The following is a 19,423-nucleotide window of genomic DNA, read 5'->3' as shown; positions in this document are numbered from 1 at the left end:
TGTTTGTGATGACAATTTTGTTTCGGTTAAATTTATGTTTCTTATCTTATTGAGGATCCTTTCGTCTATTGGCAAGTTCACATGGTGTCTACAGGGCAATCTGACTATGGATAAGATTGCACAGCTCCCTTTTTCCAGTTTCTAACACACCAACTTAAAGAACTGACTGTTCACCTGCTGCCTGATCTATCCACCCCGTGACAGGTGCCATAGTAATGAGATAATCAATTTTATCTTCTTCACCTGTCAGTGGTTTTGAACGTTGTGGCTGATCAGTATACATATTTATTTCTTCAGCTGCAGCTCCTCATAGATTATTTCACAAACTAACAGACTGGTTGCCATCAGCACATTTATCTTCCCAAACTGTTAAACTTTTTTTAGAATTGTGAATAAACAGGTGGCCTGAAACATTTATAAATATACCTTTTTCAGCCACTCTGTTGGCATGGCTCAAGGGACGGTATTGATGGACTGCAGCTGATCAATCAGTCTTTTTGTCACTTTGGTCCAGACTGATGTCGTTCAGCAAATGTTGGATGGATCCCCATGAAATTTGGTTCTTATAACAACAGTGTCGAGAGCAAAACTCCCAGTGTTTTTTTTTTGTTTCTTTATTTTTTGTTTTCATGTAACATAAACGAAACAAGTTAAAGTATTAATGCAACTGTATTTTTCATTGCATTTCATAGACTATCATTGTTTTTTCCTCTCATACAAGATAATCTTAAGGTCATTTTCATTTTCAGGCTCTGTCACTGCAGATCATCTCCTCAGATTGCACTGACTCTATATCATGATGTCTGCAGGTTTGCTATCTGTAAAATCAAATATTTTTTGGACGTAATCATACAATCTTACATTACTTACTGCCATGCAAGCGACCAAGTGCCTATCAAACTAAATATCTAGAGATCAGTGGCAATGTTTTTGCAAAAGCTTAAAGTATTTTCAGTGGTGCACATAGATGTGACCAAAACAATTTCATGTTTTAAAGCACCAAAGTTGGAATCACAATAGAATCACCCGTCTAATGCTAACCAATTACCAATTATGCAGAATATATCAAATAAAATAGACGTTTTTAATTATTTTGTTCAGTCTAAAAATAGTTTTCAACTCATCCTGCATTTAAATTAAATCCCTATTTGTAAGTTTTCCTTGAGGAAGTTTTTACTGAACTTGTGAAAAGTTTGTTTTTCTTATATCACCCTTATTTTTTTTTTTTTTTTTTTATTTATTTTTTTACCAAACTAATAGGACCAGCAAGTTAAGCAGTTTTCTTTTACTGAAATATTCTTCCCATGTTTAATGCAAACTCTCTTGACAGCTTCATGAAAATAAATTGTGACATAATTGTCATCGCTGTGTGAATTTGTATGCTTGAGAGGATGAGCCAGTCACTGTTGGAAGTGACACAGTAAAACAACAACACAATAAATCGTTTCCCTGTGTCCATTCAGAAGATTCTGCATTAGGTGTAGTGTGAAATAATGAGCAAGATGCTGCTGAATCCTCCTTTCATCCCAGCTACAGAATGCTCATTAATCCTGGAAAATCACAGCACAGAATATCTTCACTGTGCTGTCTGGACAAACTCTGATCCATGTGAACAGTGTAGGCTTCATCCCTGCAGTTAATATGTGAGGCTCAATCAATCCCTGTATGAGAAATTCACTATTAATTCACCACCCCCTGTTGGAAGTGAGAGGTCAGTGTCAGCTACAGAGCAGCAGCAAATGACAGAGATTTACTTCTTGCATCAACACATCTCAGCAACGTAGGTGTCTGGAATTTGAAGTCTGGTTATCCAGCTGAAGGATGAGTGACCGCGACATGAGTGATACGACTGTGATCACCTGATCACTCCGATCAATTACAACAGAGGGAAGTTGTCATCTAAAATATATATAACTGTTATTTGGCTGTTTTGTCAATGTTATGAGTTAATGAAATTGTACCATGAATATTTGAGCACTCAACATACTACTTTAGTGTCTATTGTTTAACTATAAATAAATTGTGTGTCTATCTGAAAAATCCTTACAGTGGGTGTGTGAAGCACAACATGGAAAGCTTTCTGTATGAACATTTAGACACACACAACTCTTGAATCTTGAGGTGTTGATTTTCATGGACTGTATACTCTGCATTGTGTTGACTTCCTTATAGTTCCTATAAATCATTTGTTAACAGTGTAAAGTCTTTTTATGATTGCCTACCAACACATTCAATTCAAAAAACTGTATTTGTCCTCAGTGGGCAATTTAAAGGGCTCATAGAGTAGACATGAAAAAAAATAATGAGAATGACAATAACATGGGAAAATGACTTTACTAGTGCAAATAAATAACTGTACACATAACTGAATAACTGACTGTATTTTTATAAGCTGTATGGGAGAAAATGTATGTTACATATATTAAGTATAGACATCATCAAGCAGATGAGGAGAAACATGAACTAATGGTGTCATGTAATAAAGACATGAAAAAATATTTTTTAAAATTAACCATATGCTGCTAAAGCAGCTGCATGCGGAGACAGTGACATTTTAGTGACGTTTTCTGCCCAAAAAAAATAAACCAGAAATGAAGTTGTATTGCACAGTGTAACTCACTAGGTGGGTTTATGTCCACCTGTTTTTATGTCGTTACACATTAAAAACCAGAAGGTGAAAAAACAAAACAAATAAAAGAAAAACATTGAAATACCTTTTTTTTCATGCTTGGCTGAGATGGAAAAGTTGGCATATTGATAAAATGGAAACTTGAATGATGTACATGAAGCATTTGACACACCCACCAGGCGTTTAACTCAACAAACTGTCTCCTAATATTCACTTAATGGTAGTGGAAGGAGTACCCACATTAATTTCCATTTTCTTTCGCTGATTTCCTTGAAATTCAGCTATAAAGTGCAAAACATTTGGACGGAAACTCACCTAATGGCTCCATTGAAACGTACTTCCTGTTGCCATCCCCTTAAATAAAATGCGAACTGTATTCCCAAAACTTAAAGCATGATATATGCAGACATTTGTCCTATGTTGAAACACAATTCTACATCTACATTTTCTCTCCATTGTTTTTTTTCTGAAAAATAATTGCGTTAAAATCTGGATGACTCAATATTGCTTTGACAGATGGTATGAGATTGTACCACCGCTGTGGTGGATACAATATATTTTTACAATAGGCCGCTGGTTGACTCGGGGCAGTCTTTGATGCAGTGCAGTTCTCTCTCAGAGACGACGTGAGGTTGCACCTCTATTAAAAAGGAAATTTAACATGCTTTATAGGAAATTGAGGCCAGACAAAACCAATCTGATGGCTCAACACACACATTCACACAAACAGTTCTCCATGCACCTGTTATGTGCACAGATATTTTATTGGAAAAGGAAGAGGAACACACTGCCCAATACAGTGGGTAATTTGTTGGTGTAAACAAAACATCGATGGGAACGTTTAGTTTTGAAGTATCTAGCTGCAGGCCGGCCGTTAGAAAATATGCACAGGGGGACAGTTTTTTTCTAAATACTGCTCTGCTTGCTGACAGTCCCTCCTGTTGCTTCTGCCCTGGCTTCCTCTCCCACATCAACATGTTGGCTGCTGTCCTCCTCCTCCTCCTCCTCCTCCTCCTCCTCTCCTACACTTTATTGACTGCTATCCCTTCCTGACACTGTCTTGCTGCTTCAGCTGCCACAGCAGCTCTGGTTATAGCCTGGAAATATTGGAAACAAATTAATTGGCTAGCTAATCACACTGGTCGGACTGTTCACCTTTCCCACGTGTGTTTTCTTAACTTTCCATGTACTTCGTTGCGCTAATATACCTCTAGTCCGGGCTGTCTTTGCGCCTCCTCAGGACGAGCCCTTTTGAGTCTTTGAAAGTATTTTTTCAATATTCATCTGGATTGAGGGCGCAAACATTGAGCGTCCGTGTTAAAGAGTTAACATTAACATTATCCACTTGCACACAAGCAGTCAATACTGACTAGCAGCTATGCCAACCATCTCCTCTGTGGGGAAAAGCCAACAACACTCCTTCCTCCCACGCACGATCATGTTTTGATTCGGCTCGTCCACGGAGAGGAAGGAGGAGCTGTGCACAGACGGACCCGTTGTCAATGTGTTTGTAAGAGAGAAAGAGACAAAGAGACAGTGAGGAGGGGTGAGGAGGCCTGTGTGAATCAATATGCTGCGCACAGCTCTACAATGACATAAGATTTTACCCATTTGAAATAGTAAAAAAAAAAAAAGAAAATCAATATGTAGGGTCAATGTTGATATTGTGGAGGGCTACCATATATAAACCAATGAGTGGGTCATACCTGTCATACCTGGTGCTTCTTCACATGTTGTTTTGGTCAGAAATTAGACTGTGGCCTCTGTGCTCCCTTCAGTCTCTTGTTATCTCTGTAATCAGAATATTCATTTTTGAGCCCCTGAATGTTGGTAACTGGGCGTTTTGAGTTAGCTAGAGGGGGGTCTCAGTTTTCTACACATATTTATTTCAAAATAAATTGTATAGTCAGGGACATGAGTCAGTAAGTAAATTGCCATACTTGATCCCCAACTGCACACCTTTGCATCACCTTTTCATGGACCCTCCTGGGCCTTGGGCTGAGGTCATCTGTGCCATTTGACCCCTCCCCCTGACAGCAGAGCAGTTTAGCCACTACAAAGCTTCCAGTACAAGCAGGCATCAGCATATATGCATTTATAATTCAGCTTTATTTATTCAAAATCCAGTTTGATTAGCCCCACTGTGGATCAATTCAGTATACTGGATTCATTTCCTTTCCCACTTGACTAAGGAAGCAAGTGCCATGTGTTTGTTTACTTGTATGGCTCTTGTCATTGTTTGACTTCAAACCATTACACTGTTAGAGTGAACAAGGATTCCACTTTTAACAGTGTATTATAATTAGAAATATTACTATAAAAATATTCAAACATGTCATAACCTTACACTTAGAATTGAATACATCTGAACATCTGTTTTTTATTTCACAAAGGGAGGTTCTGCCTCGGCCTCTCACAGCACAGCAAAATAGAAGCAACGCTGACACACTTGCTGTATGCTTTTGTCATTCAGGAAGGGTAAATGGGGATTAAGCTGACATCCAATAAATTATTCATAGAGATTTTGTCTTACAAACAAAGTCTGATGAAACTAAAACAAGTTAACGCACTGGTGACACTATATTCATACACCAGCTGATCATTCTGAAATGTTAAAGTAGAGATGTGTCCTTTATACTTTGAAATGGAAATGACAAAACGATCGCTTGGACAGATGTGTCAAGGGTAGCAATAAAATAAAAAAATTAAAAGAATATTTATTCGAGAAAAACCTAATAAATGTGAGATGCAGAAGAAAAAAAACATTACTGTCATACACAACCACCACCTAAATCTTCAGATGTTTTTAATGTCTTGATGTCTTGTCATTCAGAGACATCTTCAGATGTAATTTTCTAACATGAGCAGTGTCTGAAAGTGAATGTTAACACACCACACCAAACAACTATCATTTATGTAAAGGCAGTCACATCAGAATGCTAAAAGCTGTGGAAGATCAAATGAACCAAAAAGATATAAATCTGTAAATATGTAAAAAAAAAAAATAATAATAATTTTATTGTTTGTTTTCTAGAACTGTAAGATACAGAATTTTTCACCTCAATGCAAAAATTAAATTAGATGTAAATTCACCTTGAGTTAGAAATGAGCCCTTATCCCACAGCTTTATGTTTCTGCTTCAGAAAAGTCATTGCTAGCTAGACATTATCTGTTCAGCTAACATGAACAGTTCATTCACTGTTTGGGGTGAATAAATACAAACGATGAAGCGGTCAAATCCATGCAACTGACACAAGATAAAAATTCACTTTTACTTTTTAAACATTTTGAAAATGAAGAGATGATTCTGCACCTCATGATTTACATTCAGTGTGTGTCCTTTGGCAGACCGTAAGAGTGCTGGGTGGTGTGGTGAATGGGTGTGTAGTGAGTGACACATTGTAATTGAAGTGATCAAACATAATCTGGGATTTAGCAAAATCGTCTCATATAATATTTCTTGGTTCTTGGTTCTTGGTCTGATGTTTGGGTTGTTCCTGTGTATGCAGAGGGATAAACCAAGGACAAAATCCACACAAATTTAGTGGGTATTTTTATTTTTAGTTTCACTCTTATGTTTGGCCAAAGTTTTTCTTTGCTGAGCTGTGGTGAAGGGAAAGTGGCTTTAGCAGAACATCTGAACGTTGGAATGGTTTTTAAAGCAGGACTGTGGATTTTGTCCCCCATCTTTTACATTTACCGCCAATTCAGAGGAATTATTACAGCAACTTGCTCAGTGTACTTACAGTATGGAGATGTGTGTTGTATTAAAGCATACACTGAATCTATTCTAGGATGGGATAACTTTTCCTCAGTAAAGTGTTCTTTAGAGGTGTGGCATCATTAAGTTTCATCTCAAAATGTAAATGAGGTCATGACTTTATGTATTTTTTATTCAACAATTAAAATTCAGCATTGACGTCCTTGGATGTCATGGAGGCAAAATACTTCATGCGCAATGTAGTCACAATTAAAATTCACATTATCACAAAAAAAAGGACAGGTAGTTTCATTTCAAATCAATCAGGTTAAAGCAGGAACTGAGGGAAAAGTGAATTTGACACAAACATCATTAACATTTTGATGAGAAAGCATATGAGGACATTCCTTCATTTACATAATAAAGTTGAAATATAGTTGAGGTGTGAGAGCTTAATATATTATTTTGAAAAATATGTGTGAATTTCTTATAAATTTACAATAATCAACTTAAAATCAACCACATACATAGTTTTATAAATGTGTGTATTATACACAAATAACACTGTATCTTTATTGTATCTTAATATCAATATCAATCGCCTCTTCATCGCTTATCCTTCTCACTTCTCTGAGCATGTTGCATCTTTCTCCCGGTCATGCCACATTGCATTATACAACATCAGAAAAAACTCAGTATATCACCAAACTCTTGGTCCAGGCCATTGTTATTTATCACCTCAACTACTGGCGGGCCTCCCTTCACATACAGTGAAACCCCTACCAAAGGTCCAGAATGTGACAAATACAATTGTAACACAAGGTAAATGGACTTGCACTTTTTTTCTTGCTGACCACTCAATTCCCATTCACTCACACATTCATACATCACACTCATACAGTGACGGAACAGCCATCAGGGGCAAATGTGGGGTTCGGTAGGGATGCCCCTCTCTATCTTCAAGAATCACTTGAAGACTCATCTCTTCTGAGAGCACCTCTCTTACACATCTAACACCCTCACATGCTTAACTAGCACTTACTATGCACTTTCATTGCACTTCTTTATCTGATCTCCTTGCACGTCACCTTATTAAACCAATGTAGCTCTTAGTAATTAAACCAAGGTGTCATACTGCACTGGAACTTCAGTGTTGAGTTGCTTTGGATAAAAATGTCTGCCAAATGATTAAATGCAAATGTAAATGCACATTTTGTCGATCTCCCATATCTATGTTTTTGTCTGTTTTTTTGTTTTTCTTTTAATTTTCCATTGTGTAGTAGAATATTCTGAGCTGTACACAAGAGGACAAGTATGTTCTTGGAGCAGGAATCACACCAAAATTTGGATTAGTGTCGACATTATGTTCACAGTCACTGCAGGAAACTCTGATCTAAAGAGACTCAAATTAGTCATTCGTTACGTTACTTGTCAGTGTTTTTTACATCACAGGTATCATCAGGATCCTTTGGCAGGTGTGATTTTATGGTATCACATCAGACTTACTGTTGACTTCCTTCCATGTTGGTTTTTTTAGACAAACGTGAAGGTGGCATGTCTGTGGTTTTATTTTTTTTTTTTTTTTGGAATTCAATGGAACAGCTATTTGATCTGCTTATTAGAGAATTTCAGTAACTCTTCTGAGTGATCTATAAAGATAGAAAGGGCATAACAAAGGCTGCGATCCATGCAAGCGAGGTTTACACTCTTGATTGTAACCATCTGTCTTCACCTTGGAGCAGTACTCTCAAAGGAGTTGGTAATATCTGTCCTTTACAAAGTGCTCTGTATTATAGATCTATCATTTTCTTGTTCAGAGGCAATTTACTCTGAACATCTTTAAAATTGCTGTGTAAAGTTTAGCATTGAGCAGCAGAAGAGATTTTTTGAAAACAGTTTGACGTCATCTACATTACTTGAAATAACTGTTATTATTTGTTTCCTCAAAAGTGACATTTATTTATGTGGGGATGCTTCAGAAAATGAATGTCTTTTTGCTCAGTTAGTACTGCCAGTGAACATTATGAACTTGGAAATAAAACACATATTTTATAGACCTTGGTTACTGTAAGATTTTATCTTTTAACCACCTCTTTTCATGTACTGTGGATAGGTGGCTGCCTCAGAGTTCCTTTGTCCAATAGCTCATTTAGAAGAAAGCCTGATTAAGCAGCCTGCCTTGAGAAAAAAAAAAAGACTGGCAGCCATAAAATTGTCTGACTAAGAGATCAATACATTTTTGCAGCTCTGGTTTATACAGCGGAAAGTGCACACAATGCAGCTCAACCTACTTTGAGAATTTATTTTGGATCAATTGATAACAAGTGCAGTAATCCCTCTGTGAAGTAGCACTGCATTGAAAACAGGTGAATTCACCTCACCCCATTCAGAGGTTATTTGTTTCATAGACAACAATATCTTTAGACTCACAGAGCGTTCTTATTATCAGAACTTAATGAGATGTGCTGTGCCATGAAAATATGTTCACAAGTTCTGAACATGATTCCACAGCCTGGGCCTAGATAAAGTTGTTAGAGCCTAAATTTGGCCCCGTACAAGGTGACATTAAGGGCCCTATTTTCAGGGAACCAGGCAGCATGGCACAGATTGCAGTCAAATGCACACTTTGATATTCCTGTGGCCAGGCATGGTTGGCATACCTGCAGCCCACTTGGAAACTGGGTAGGATAGGAAAGAATACAATATGAGCATGTCAGAGGCTGTGACAATAAGGGTCTCTACTTTTTATCCCCTCTAAACACAGGACTATCCACGTTCTGATGCACTGACTCTCCTGTGGAGAGTTTTTGTCAGAGGCAGCATTTGTTGTCTATGTCTATAGTTATGAATACGGCAGCAAAAATCTGTTGCATTTTAGTAGAATTAACTTCTCGGTTTACTTTGAGCACCTTGAAATTCGTCGTACGTAGTAGTGCACCGGTTTATTTATAATACAGTCCTCCATAACTACCATTAAATACAGCCATGGTTCTTTATGTACAGTTAAAGTAGAATTAAAAAATTAAAAATGTGGTCTGTTTTTTTATGTTGTATTTATTTTATTTCTGAAATATTTTTTATGTATGAGTAGACGCAAATGAAAAATTTAACCAGAGGCTCTGCCATGTGTAATTGTGGTTTGACAGTGTACAACATCAGTCCTGTTAGAGACTGCAGATGGAACAGATACCTGCTGCCTTCAGACAGCTGTAAAGAGAGTCACCACAATAGAGGAAAGGCTTTCAGTATAGTCTACCTACTAACTGGCATGGCTTATAGAGCTGATCAGAGTCATTCATCTCATTCATCTTTATGTTTTTAACTTTGTTGGCGACATGATCACATGTCAGCTTTATGAAAAATGTACAATTAAACCAGGAAGATAAGCAAAACAGGGATGAAGGCATTGAGTGATTTTAGCGAGGGTTATATACTGTATATGTGTGTGTGTGTGTGTGTGTTAACCAAAAGAAATACTAGAGAACAAAAATGTCCTGAGAAGTTGAGCCTTCAGACAAAGCTAGCAGTACGTGTCAAAATTCAAGCTAGTAAGATGCCACGTGTAAAACAAGCGATTTCTTAAGAAGCTATCAATGCTCCAACCACTATTCTGCTGTGAGTCACCATTATCAAAAACTGCTGCCGCAAAATTATTAACAGCAAGTTGAAGAAAAGTAAGAGGTGCAAACCCTCACCAGTGTTTTGAAAGACTGTTTGAAGCTTTTACAAACCCAAATGAGCTCCTAACTTGCAGCTCCAAGCTCACCCTCATTATGCCCTCAGCTTGCATTAGCTGGTCGGAGCTCCACAACGTTTGCTGGAGGAAGACGACGAAGCAGAACATTTAAATACAAGTTTTACCAACTGAAAAAGAAAAAAAAATAAAGGCAGTTGGAAACACTATCTTGATAAATTCCCTACATTCAGGTTGATGTGACAAACTGGTAGCAATTACACAGCAACATCATCATTCATTTGGAGTTGAGTGTCTGGCCAACTGATGAATTTGCCGTCTCTACCAACTCCTAAGGGCAAACATTTGGAGCCTCTAAATGCTGTACTGTGTTTACCAGGCAGTCTCCAACTGTGTCCGTCTGCTGTTTGCTGCTATGAACAAAGAGTAATGTTAGGGACAAGACAGCTGTAGTCACCCCCACTTACATTGAACGCTGGTTTTTACATTGTCAGCTGATACATCGTTTGTTTGATTGTTATTGTTATTATAACCCCTTAAAAGAAAACAGTGGTTGTTGAAGCTGTTGTAGTTCCCATAGTGGTTTATAAGATAATAAAAAAAATATGGGGTAAGTAATTAATTTTTTTTCAAGATGCAGTTAATAGCATTTGACAGCGTTGGGCTTTTACTGTTTCCACATGTATTCTCTGAATAAGGTCATGTAGGTTTCTGGGAGCCGCTCATCCAAAAATCTTTACAGTTGACATTCCACTTTCTCAGGTCCTCGGCAACACAGCCGCCAAGACAGGCAGGCAGGCGGGGAGACAAACAGACTGGCAGACAGACAGACAGACAGACAGGCAAGCAGGCAGGCAGGCAGGCAGGCAGGCAGGAAGTCAGATTCCTCCAGTTATAATTAGTGGATGTACTCTAATTGTATTGGTATTGTGAAGTAGTATGTGTGTGTGTGTATTGCTGAGGACCCGAGGATGTGCAGTGTTGACCGTGGATGGATGAACAGATTTTGAGAAAAGCGACAGACATCCCTTCTCTTGTTTCATTTGACGTGAAGAAAACACTGATGAGCTTCATAAATAATGATGCCAATTATAAGCAACTAATTCAGTCTGGATGTGTGTGTTTTCTTTGTTGATATTGAATACTGTCTACCATTCAGAAAAACTGTACAAAAAATGTTATTGTCTCTTTATTTATTTATTTATTGTTATTTATAATTTTTCATTCAGTTCACTAAAACACTTAACTTTTACTTCTTACAACTCCAGCCATGGCTATACAGACTTTAAAGGGTTTACTTCCTTAAAGCTGGGGGAATGTACAGATACAGCCTGACTATTTGTTAGCCTTTCCAGCCTGTTAATTGTCAATGTCTGTCAAACTCACATTTTGCTCATTTTCTTTCACAGTACCACCAAAAATCATCAACCTGTCAAGAGATATTGTGGTGAATGAAGGCTCCAACGTCACCCTGATGTGCCAAGCCAGCGGTAAACCAGAACCTTCTATCAGCTGGAAGCTCATCTCCCCTTCAGGTAACTTGTTTGTCTATAAAGAAGTGCATTACCTACACAGCAGTTTTCTGCTGTATTCATAGTCTCCTCTTAAGTGTATCACATTTCCTCTACTTCCTACTTTATTTTCCTCACTATCCTCCTCTCTGCCTCTCGCTCTCTTCCTATCACCCCTCTGTGTTTATAGCCCCATCTTTGACTTTGTTTGACCCCTGGTGGATTTTTCGCTTCACTTATTACCCATCATTACCTGTTCCCAGATCATCATTACAACGTAATTGTTCACAGGAAAATAAACTGGCCCCATTGTAATTGAACTAATTAATTAGGATAATTGGATGGATGTAAATGTTGTGGAGGCACTTTGAATGACTGGATTAATGCAGGGAGCACTAACACGGTGTGGAGAATTATGCATAGACAAGCAAGTCTTCGGCAAGTATGTCCAGAATTAGGTTATCCTATGTGCTTCATGGCATTTATTCCAATATTCCTTCCTGAAGACTGAAGGAAACCGAGTGTTGCTTGCTGTTGTCGCTGTTAGTGTACCCCTGTGTGTCCACGCTTCACTTAATCGGATGCGTGCATTGATAATGAACTACATTTAAAAGCCGGAGCTGTTGTGCTTTCATCTGCGCTGTCCTTTGTGTTGAAGCAGAGATCTGGCAAATAAAGTGTGGACATAACATAAGTGTGACTGACCTATCTGCAAGGAGGAAAACATTGAAAGGGGAAACCTATTGGCTCCTATTTGAGAAATACTACGTATTTGTGCTTGGATCACTTTGCAGTCCTTATAGAGGAGACTGGAGAAGCTATCATCAGTGTTGTTGGACTTCTTAGTTTTCTGTCCGACTCTTTGGGTCAAGGATTCAAATGTTGAAGGACCTGATATCTACAACGGCTGTGATACTAATGAGGCAGTTGTTGTGCAAATTGGAGTATCTGCTTGTTGACCTGTCTTGCTGTTCTGTGATTTGGTTTCCCACGAGCTTGACTTTGAATTTTATTTTATCTATCAATGCAGTAAAAAAACAGTGCCAATTCAGAGTTTGCACAGAGGTGAGATTTTACACACACTACATAATTAAAATATAGTATACACTGTAAATATGGAAATACAATGACAATGACAAGAAAGAAAAGTAATTTAGAGTAAAATAAGGTAAAAACAGCTACAGCTCTGGTTTGCTTTTAGCTACTTTGTTGTGAGAATTTTATATCTCTTATTTGATTTCAGCTGCTTGAGTTGATGGCCCCTTATGAAGGAGACTGACTGTCAAAATTTTGATCTACAATGTGGCATTTTTTCTTCTTTACCTGTTTATCAAATGTGAGCTGTGATTATTCCCTTTATGTCCTCTATACCGTATCCCTGTTTTCTGATGGAGAAACACTTTTAAATTCATTACAAGATGATTATATTGCAGCCAGTGATGGACATCATCCAATTTTTCAGTCATCTCTGCTGCCTTGCCAGGTGACTGAGCTGGTTCATATGACCACGCCATTTGCATAAAGCTGGCAGCTGGCCTTTGGGCAACGTTTAGGTAGGTCATTTATAAACAGACAGAAAGGAGTGGGCCCAGGATTGAACCCTCTCCTTTTTTGGGGCAGTTTTTGCCTTTATTCGGATATGGAAAGTGAGACACAGACAGGAAAGTTGGGGAGAGAGAGGGGGGATGACATGCAGCGAAGGGCCATGGGTCGGACTCGAACCCATGGCCGCTGCGGTAAGGACTGAGCCTAAGTGGTACGCACTCTATTACTTGAGCCACCGGGGCGCCGCCAGGATTGAACCCTCTCTGTTATCTGTGCAGAAAAACTCAACAGCTCCTGCATGAACAGCAGAAATACTGTCCTCCATCCTGATATAGCTTTCGTAAGTCTGGATTCACAGCTTAGTACATAGGTTGAGTATCAATATTTATGTTGCCCATGTTGTTGTACATCGTACATTCTTGGGGTTCAACAAGTTAATAACATTGTCCCTTCTCGATTGAGTGATACACAATCTACTGACTGTACACCAGTACTGTATCTACCGACCAATGAAAACTATGTGTCAGTACAAATTTCATGCGAATCCATCAGATAGTTAATTTAACAGCACTGACTTTATTATAGGGAATGTTACAAACTTACACACCTATCTTTGTAACCATGTCATATGAGTACACTCCACTCAAATACATATAGAGTCCAATACTTTTATGGTAATCCCAACAATGTATAGCATCCCTCCTTTGGCTGTTATAGTAGTAACCTATATATAAAAATATTCAACACGCACACACTCACACACACACACACACACTCACACACACACACACACACACACACACATATGTATATACTGTATATATACATATATTTCTGTCCCAAAAAGAAACATCCTGCACACAACACCAGCTATTTCTGTTTTGTCATCTCAGCCAGGGATAGACCACTAACCAGTGCTTCTCCCTCTAGACTGCGGATCCTCAGTCGTGGGTTTACAGTAAACATAGATGCTGAAGGAGCCTGCTCATTGTCCTGTCACATCATGAAAACATTGTAATATTTCATGGCTGATCCATAAAAATGTCCAGGGGAGATGAAGTAGTATAACCTACTTTCTCGAACAGCACTGGTGATGATTTTATATGTGTGCATACATGTGCAATACTAGGGCAAGCTTCAAAAGGAAAGGGTAATTAGTAAGCATGTGTCCTCCAGTGTGTGACGACGCTGCCCCCCCCAGTCCAAGATGAGTTCAGTGACAACAGTATATCACCAATTCAAATCTGAGTACTCTGCATGCATGAAGAAATGTGACTGCAACTGCCTCTGCTGCTCCCAGTCGATTCTTTGGAGGCTGTAGAGCCAAGAGATCATGTCAGTTGTTACTGTGACCAACAGTTGACTTTTCTGCAGCTCCTTATACTGTATTGTCTTTTTTTTTCTTTTTTTTTTCTTAAGGACAGTTGCACTGGAGTTGAGCCGATCTGTTTGACCAAGAATGCAAAAATTTGAGGCAGACATGCTTTGACTTAGAGTGATTAACAGTTCAACAAAGCAACAACCACAACTCACACTGGGAATGTGGCAAAGGTGGTAGTCATGCCATTTGAGCCTACGTGAGACTTAGTTATTATATGTGGACATGGTAGACAAAAGCTGCCAAGGCCAGGTGCTGACAGCTCGTGTGAAAGGGCATCGCTGCCTGTGTTACACAAATAACTTTGGTAAAGGTGCAATAATTATCGATTCTTACTGTGTGATATAATTTCCGAAGGTTAATTTGACATTCATGTCATGATCAAATTCACAGGTCAGCTGTAAAAAATGGCTTGATGAGTAGATTAGGAGGTGGAGTGTTTACCAGCAGGAAGTCAGAGGAGTGAGGACCGCTGACTCATTGTAAGGCGGTGATGCAATGTGTCTCTGGAGGATTTGGCTTGCTGTTTCATGTGGGTAAACATAACATTAGTTTATGCATTAGAAGCAGTCAGCTCTCAGTGGAGCCTTAATGGCTTACCTTGCACTTTCACTGTCTGCTATCAACCTGTGTGCAACATTATTGCACACAATATGTCATATCCTTTACCTGTCTGTTTGCTTGGCATATGACATCCCATGTGAAATAAATATTAATCATATTGCAGCTTATGTTGTATTTGATGTCACATTTGATGTAAATAACAAGTGTTTTTCTCTTGACTTTTCTTAGACATGTTGGGTTCAATACAAAGGCTTACGAAGTTTTACAAATTGCTATCAACCACATTTGCTGCTTTTGAGCACTAGCTTTCCAAAGGAACTAATTTCTGGCATTATGACCAAATCATAGTGTAGAGCAAAATTTGGAGCATGCTGAGCAAACAGCTTGACCTGGACCTGTCCTGCAGGAGGCCGCAATCTGTCAACGACCCCTATAGTTCATGGTGGTTTGCTCAGCTTTTGGAGTGTACCACTCATCCACTGTCTTTGCAGCCCTTGGTTAGCTGGTCCCAGACGCTGTACACTTTGGATAAGCCCCCTGCTAGGGCCTTAATACAGTATGCTCCAACAGAAGTGCTTATCAGATGGTCAAACAGCATCTGAAAGCCCCTTCTTCCCACACCTTTCCAATGGGGGACACTGTGTGTGACTTTCAGAAACTAACAAAGCAACATTATCTCCCACTTCAGACATTGGTCAGAGCTATACAGGAGTTTAAGTTCTCTCTGTAAAAACAAGTGCAACATTATGGATGCCGTTTAGGAAAGACTGGTCTGAAAGTGTTCTCTGTTATGCCCATATTTAAACCATTAACACATCACACCCCATTCTCAACAGCCTTTTTCAGCCTGCCTTCAATTGTGGCTATGCAGAACATCTAATAACATGTTATAAGAAGATCATGTTATATTCTCCATCTCTGAAAAAATTCCTTGGACTTAAAAAAAGTTGATGGCTTCATGATCAACACCCAATGTTTTGATCATAAATAGGGTAAAAATTTTTCCGGCCTTAGAACTCAACTATCTGGCCGTCTTTGGCACTAATACACTTTCTCTCTCTACCACTCAGACACATTTATTTCTCCAGCTTAGTAATGAAGTTGACTGAACTTTGACTGAACTTGGTATTTCTCAGGGACCTAATCATTGATCTGAGGGGTGGGTCACTGATTTCAGGTCAACTGTATCTACTTTCTGTTTCACTGCCTGCAAATTAACAAAGCATTAATCAGAAATTTAATGACTGTGCCAAATGAACAGTGAGAGGAAAGTATGACCGGTTCATACTGTTATCAAAAAAAAAAAAATTGACAACAAAACTGGCCATGCAATACAACATAATTAACCCATATTGGAATATCAGTTGGATGATGTCATGTCTAGTGACAATCACACATAAATTACTTTAATGACTATATAAAAAGTCTAATAAAGTAAAAGTAATGCCTAATTAGGAAAAGCGGCCTCATTAGCTTTTTCTCCTGAACAGCGAATCAATAGCCTTGTAATTTTTTTAATTAGGCAAATAGTGAATTAGACAGAGGAGAGAAAGGTCTGACAGAATTGACTGATTTCTGAGGCATGGGACTGCACCACTCAGGTAAATGTGGGAACTATTGTTGTCAAATCTCATTAACTTGATCTAACAGCTGGTTTCATAGTTGCCTTAACTTCCCGCCCTGATGTGAACAACAGAGTTGTTGTCTCCTCAGACCTCCTGAAGGTGCGGCCTGTTATGATTGCCTGTAACTTCATTTTGATGTGGGATTGAGATAGCTAGATAGAGTCATCCAAAAGCCAAATTATACAGTTTTGCTTCAGTACACCAAGAGCAGAGAAGACTTTTCACATCTCTTCATATGTTAACTGCTGTCATAAAAAAAAAAAATAATAATTATAGCTGCAAGTGGAAAATTCCTATGCGATCAACAGAGAGAAGAAGCCGAATTTTAGCTAATTAGCTAAAAGTCCATTAGGGTGGCCTCTGTCATCACAGAGGCTTTTTGTTTAGTATATTGCCTTGTAGGTGTGAGTTAAAGCTGAAGTTAATAGGACTTGCAATGTGGCATGGGTAGCCTTACAAAAACTTTTTACCTAATTGTAGTGCCACCATCGGGCTGATTGATATCATATTTTTTGTGAAGCATTTGCACATCATTTCTAGGTTTATTGTGCCAATTTTCATGTTTGTGGCTCCTTCCGGCTGACTGCACAATGGAGCAAAGATGGCAGATATTGATGAATAAGCCACACTCACTTTCATCAGTCAGTATAGCACAGACTTTGACTTTGACTTTTAATACTTGCCCCCAGAACATGTGTACCAAATTTGGTGAAATTCTGTCCACCAAATTTTGAGGGACACATTTTTAGTATTTGTGGCGCCTCCTATGGATCAGGCTGAAAATGCTCTGGTAGACCCGTTCCCTATAGCAACCTGGATATATTTACCGTTATCCATATTTATCATGTTTGGAAAAATGGTTAATAAATTAGGGACAATATTCAGCCCCGCTCATTGCTAATATATTTTGTTTGATGGCGGCCATGTTTATTGATGGATCTTGCTCATTTGTAAGAGAAATGTGTTTCTCACACCCCCAAGCTTGTATACCAAATTTTGGTGTTGCTAAAGTCAAATTCAAAAAGTTCAGTTAATTTGACAGTTTTCCACATTATGCTATTTAGCAAAAAAATCCAATATGGTGGACTTTTATGGTACTGGATGGAGGCTTTGTTGTAGATCACATTGAGCTGGATATATGAATCAGATTTCAAGTCAATTGGCCTCGATCATAGCGCCGCTTTGTGGCCGATTGAGCTAATATTTCCTGGGAAGCTGAAGGACATCATTTCCAGTCATTGTCCAGTCAACTAACTGGAATTTTAGCAAATCTGGCTGAAAAATAATTATAAACCAAAAAATGTATCTTTTTGTTTATGTGGGAGAAGAGCCAATTTGGCCAACTGCATAAATGTGAACTGAAATCAGCAATTATATAGGGTATCATAGTGACTGACCACCACAGGGTGCCCACCATGTATTTGGGACATCAATGTTTTTTCATGGTGTTTTTTTTTTCCAAGCAAAAGCCTTAAAACTAATCTTTTATACAGACAGCTGAGATCACAAACTCTGATCTCTGCTGTGCATATGTGCACTGTGGGATAGCTGAGGAAGAGCGTGTGAGTGTGTGCCTGTGTGTTTGTGCAGCATGAGAATACACTTCCACCAAGTTTGAGCTTTTGTGCAACACCAATCTGATTGAGAATCTTTATGTAAAACAAGCAGTTTTTTTAGGGCTGCAGCTCCATTCAAAGGCATTCTCTATTCTGTGTTCATCTCAGCACTCTTCATGATCAAAATGGATGCAGTGACTGGTTGCTTATGTTTATTTATCTGTTTAAAATCCATATCTGAGACAGTGCATTGAAATTCATAGTGAAATTCTGATGCAGGCACCAATAAAACTACAATTCAGGGATATCTATTGGCTTTCAGTTTTGTGTGAGATGTAAATGCAAATAGACTAGCGTTAGCTTGAGAAGCTGTCGTTTTGATTTTCCTCACACAGGATAAAAGACAGTGATTCAGTCTTTTTCTGTTTGTTTTTTCTCTAAAATTGTTCACATTCAATGTGTTGAATTCTCACTGCTATTTTTTAGATACCTTTTTCTTGTCAGTTCCATCTCTAGTATTCAACTGACTTGATAAGGAATCTTGGTGAGAATACACAGAGTCACACAGCACAGTTGTCAGAGAGAGCGGCAGAACAGAAAATGTCCCAGTACTTGCTGAAGTCCAAACTTATGTTCCAGTATCTCCCAGCTGCAGAGAAACTCTGCTCCAGCCTGGGGCCATTCAGTGTGGGCCCAGCTATTGCAAGCACTCTGGGGTGTTAAAAAGAGTGAATTAAATAAATAAAGACCTTGCATGTGTGTGGCTGTGTGTGGCTGTGTGTGTGTGTGTGCGAAAAGATTGATGAATTCGGGCTGAGGCTGGGGCTCTCACACAGCCGTGACCCAGCTCCTCCTCACCTTTGATAGATAGATGGCTTTAGGGGCTTGTGGTGGATCAGAAGTGATCCTTGGTATCTTCCACAGACCGCACAACCTGACTGCAAAGTTTGTCAGCCCAGGTGGCCAGCCGACGCCCCGGTGCATTAAAGCAGCCGAAATGAACATGCACATGATTGAATTTGGCCTAGGAGCAATAAAAGTTTTGCAAATTTTGCACAGGCCTGGTTGCTCCAAAAGATTAATTTGAAGTTGGAAGTGATGGAGTTGGTAGTCGAAATAAATTGAAATCTTTTTTTTACTAGGCAAAGAAAGAATTTACTGTAATTCCATATTATTAAAGTTTTAGATGTTCAGAATTGTTTTTTTGACTATATTTGTATT

The 19,423-nt window shown here is 38.7% G+C and overlaps 1 protein-coding gene across 4 annotated transcripts in view; it reads left to right on the top strand.

The window, feature by feature from the left end:
• Positions 1–19,423, top strand: part of ntm (neurotrimin) — a 430,835-nt gene that overhangs the window by 379,213 nt on the left and 32,199 nt on the right. For all 4 annotated transcript variants that reach the window (XM_023401410.2, XM_087172715.1, XM_023401411.2 and 1 more), the window contains one exon: positions 11,433–11,558. In XM_023401410.2, coding sequence (XP_023257178.1) covers positions 11,433–11,558 — 126 coding nt within the window. The remainder of the gene's footprint in view (positions 1–11,432; positions 11,559–19,423) is intronic.

The sequence above is a fragment of the Seriola lalandi genome, unplaced genomic scaffold (assembly GCF_002814215.2).
Source record: "Seriola lalandi dorsalis isolate HSWRI2012SDOR001 ecotype SW California unplaced genomic scaffold, Sedor1 jcf7180002053675, whole genome shotgun sequence".
Classification (NCBI taxonomy): Eukaryota; Metazoa; Chordata; class Actinopteri; order Carangiformes; family Carangidae; genus Seriola; species Seriola lalandi.
Note: the sequence above shows the minus strand (reverse complement) of the source record. Positions and strands in the feature narration are given on the sequence as shown.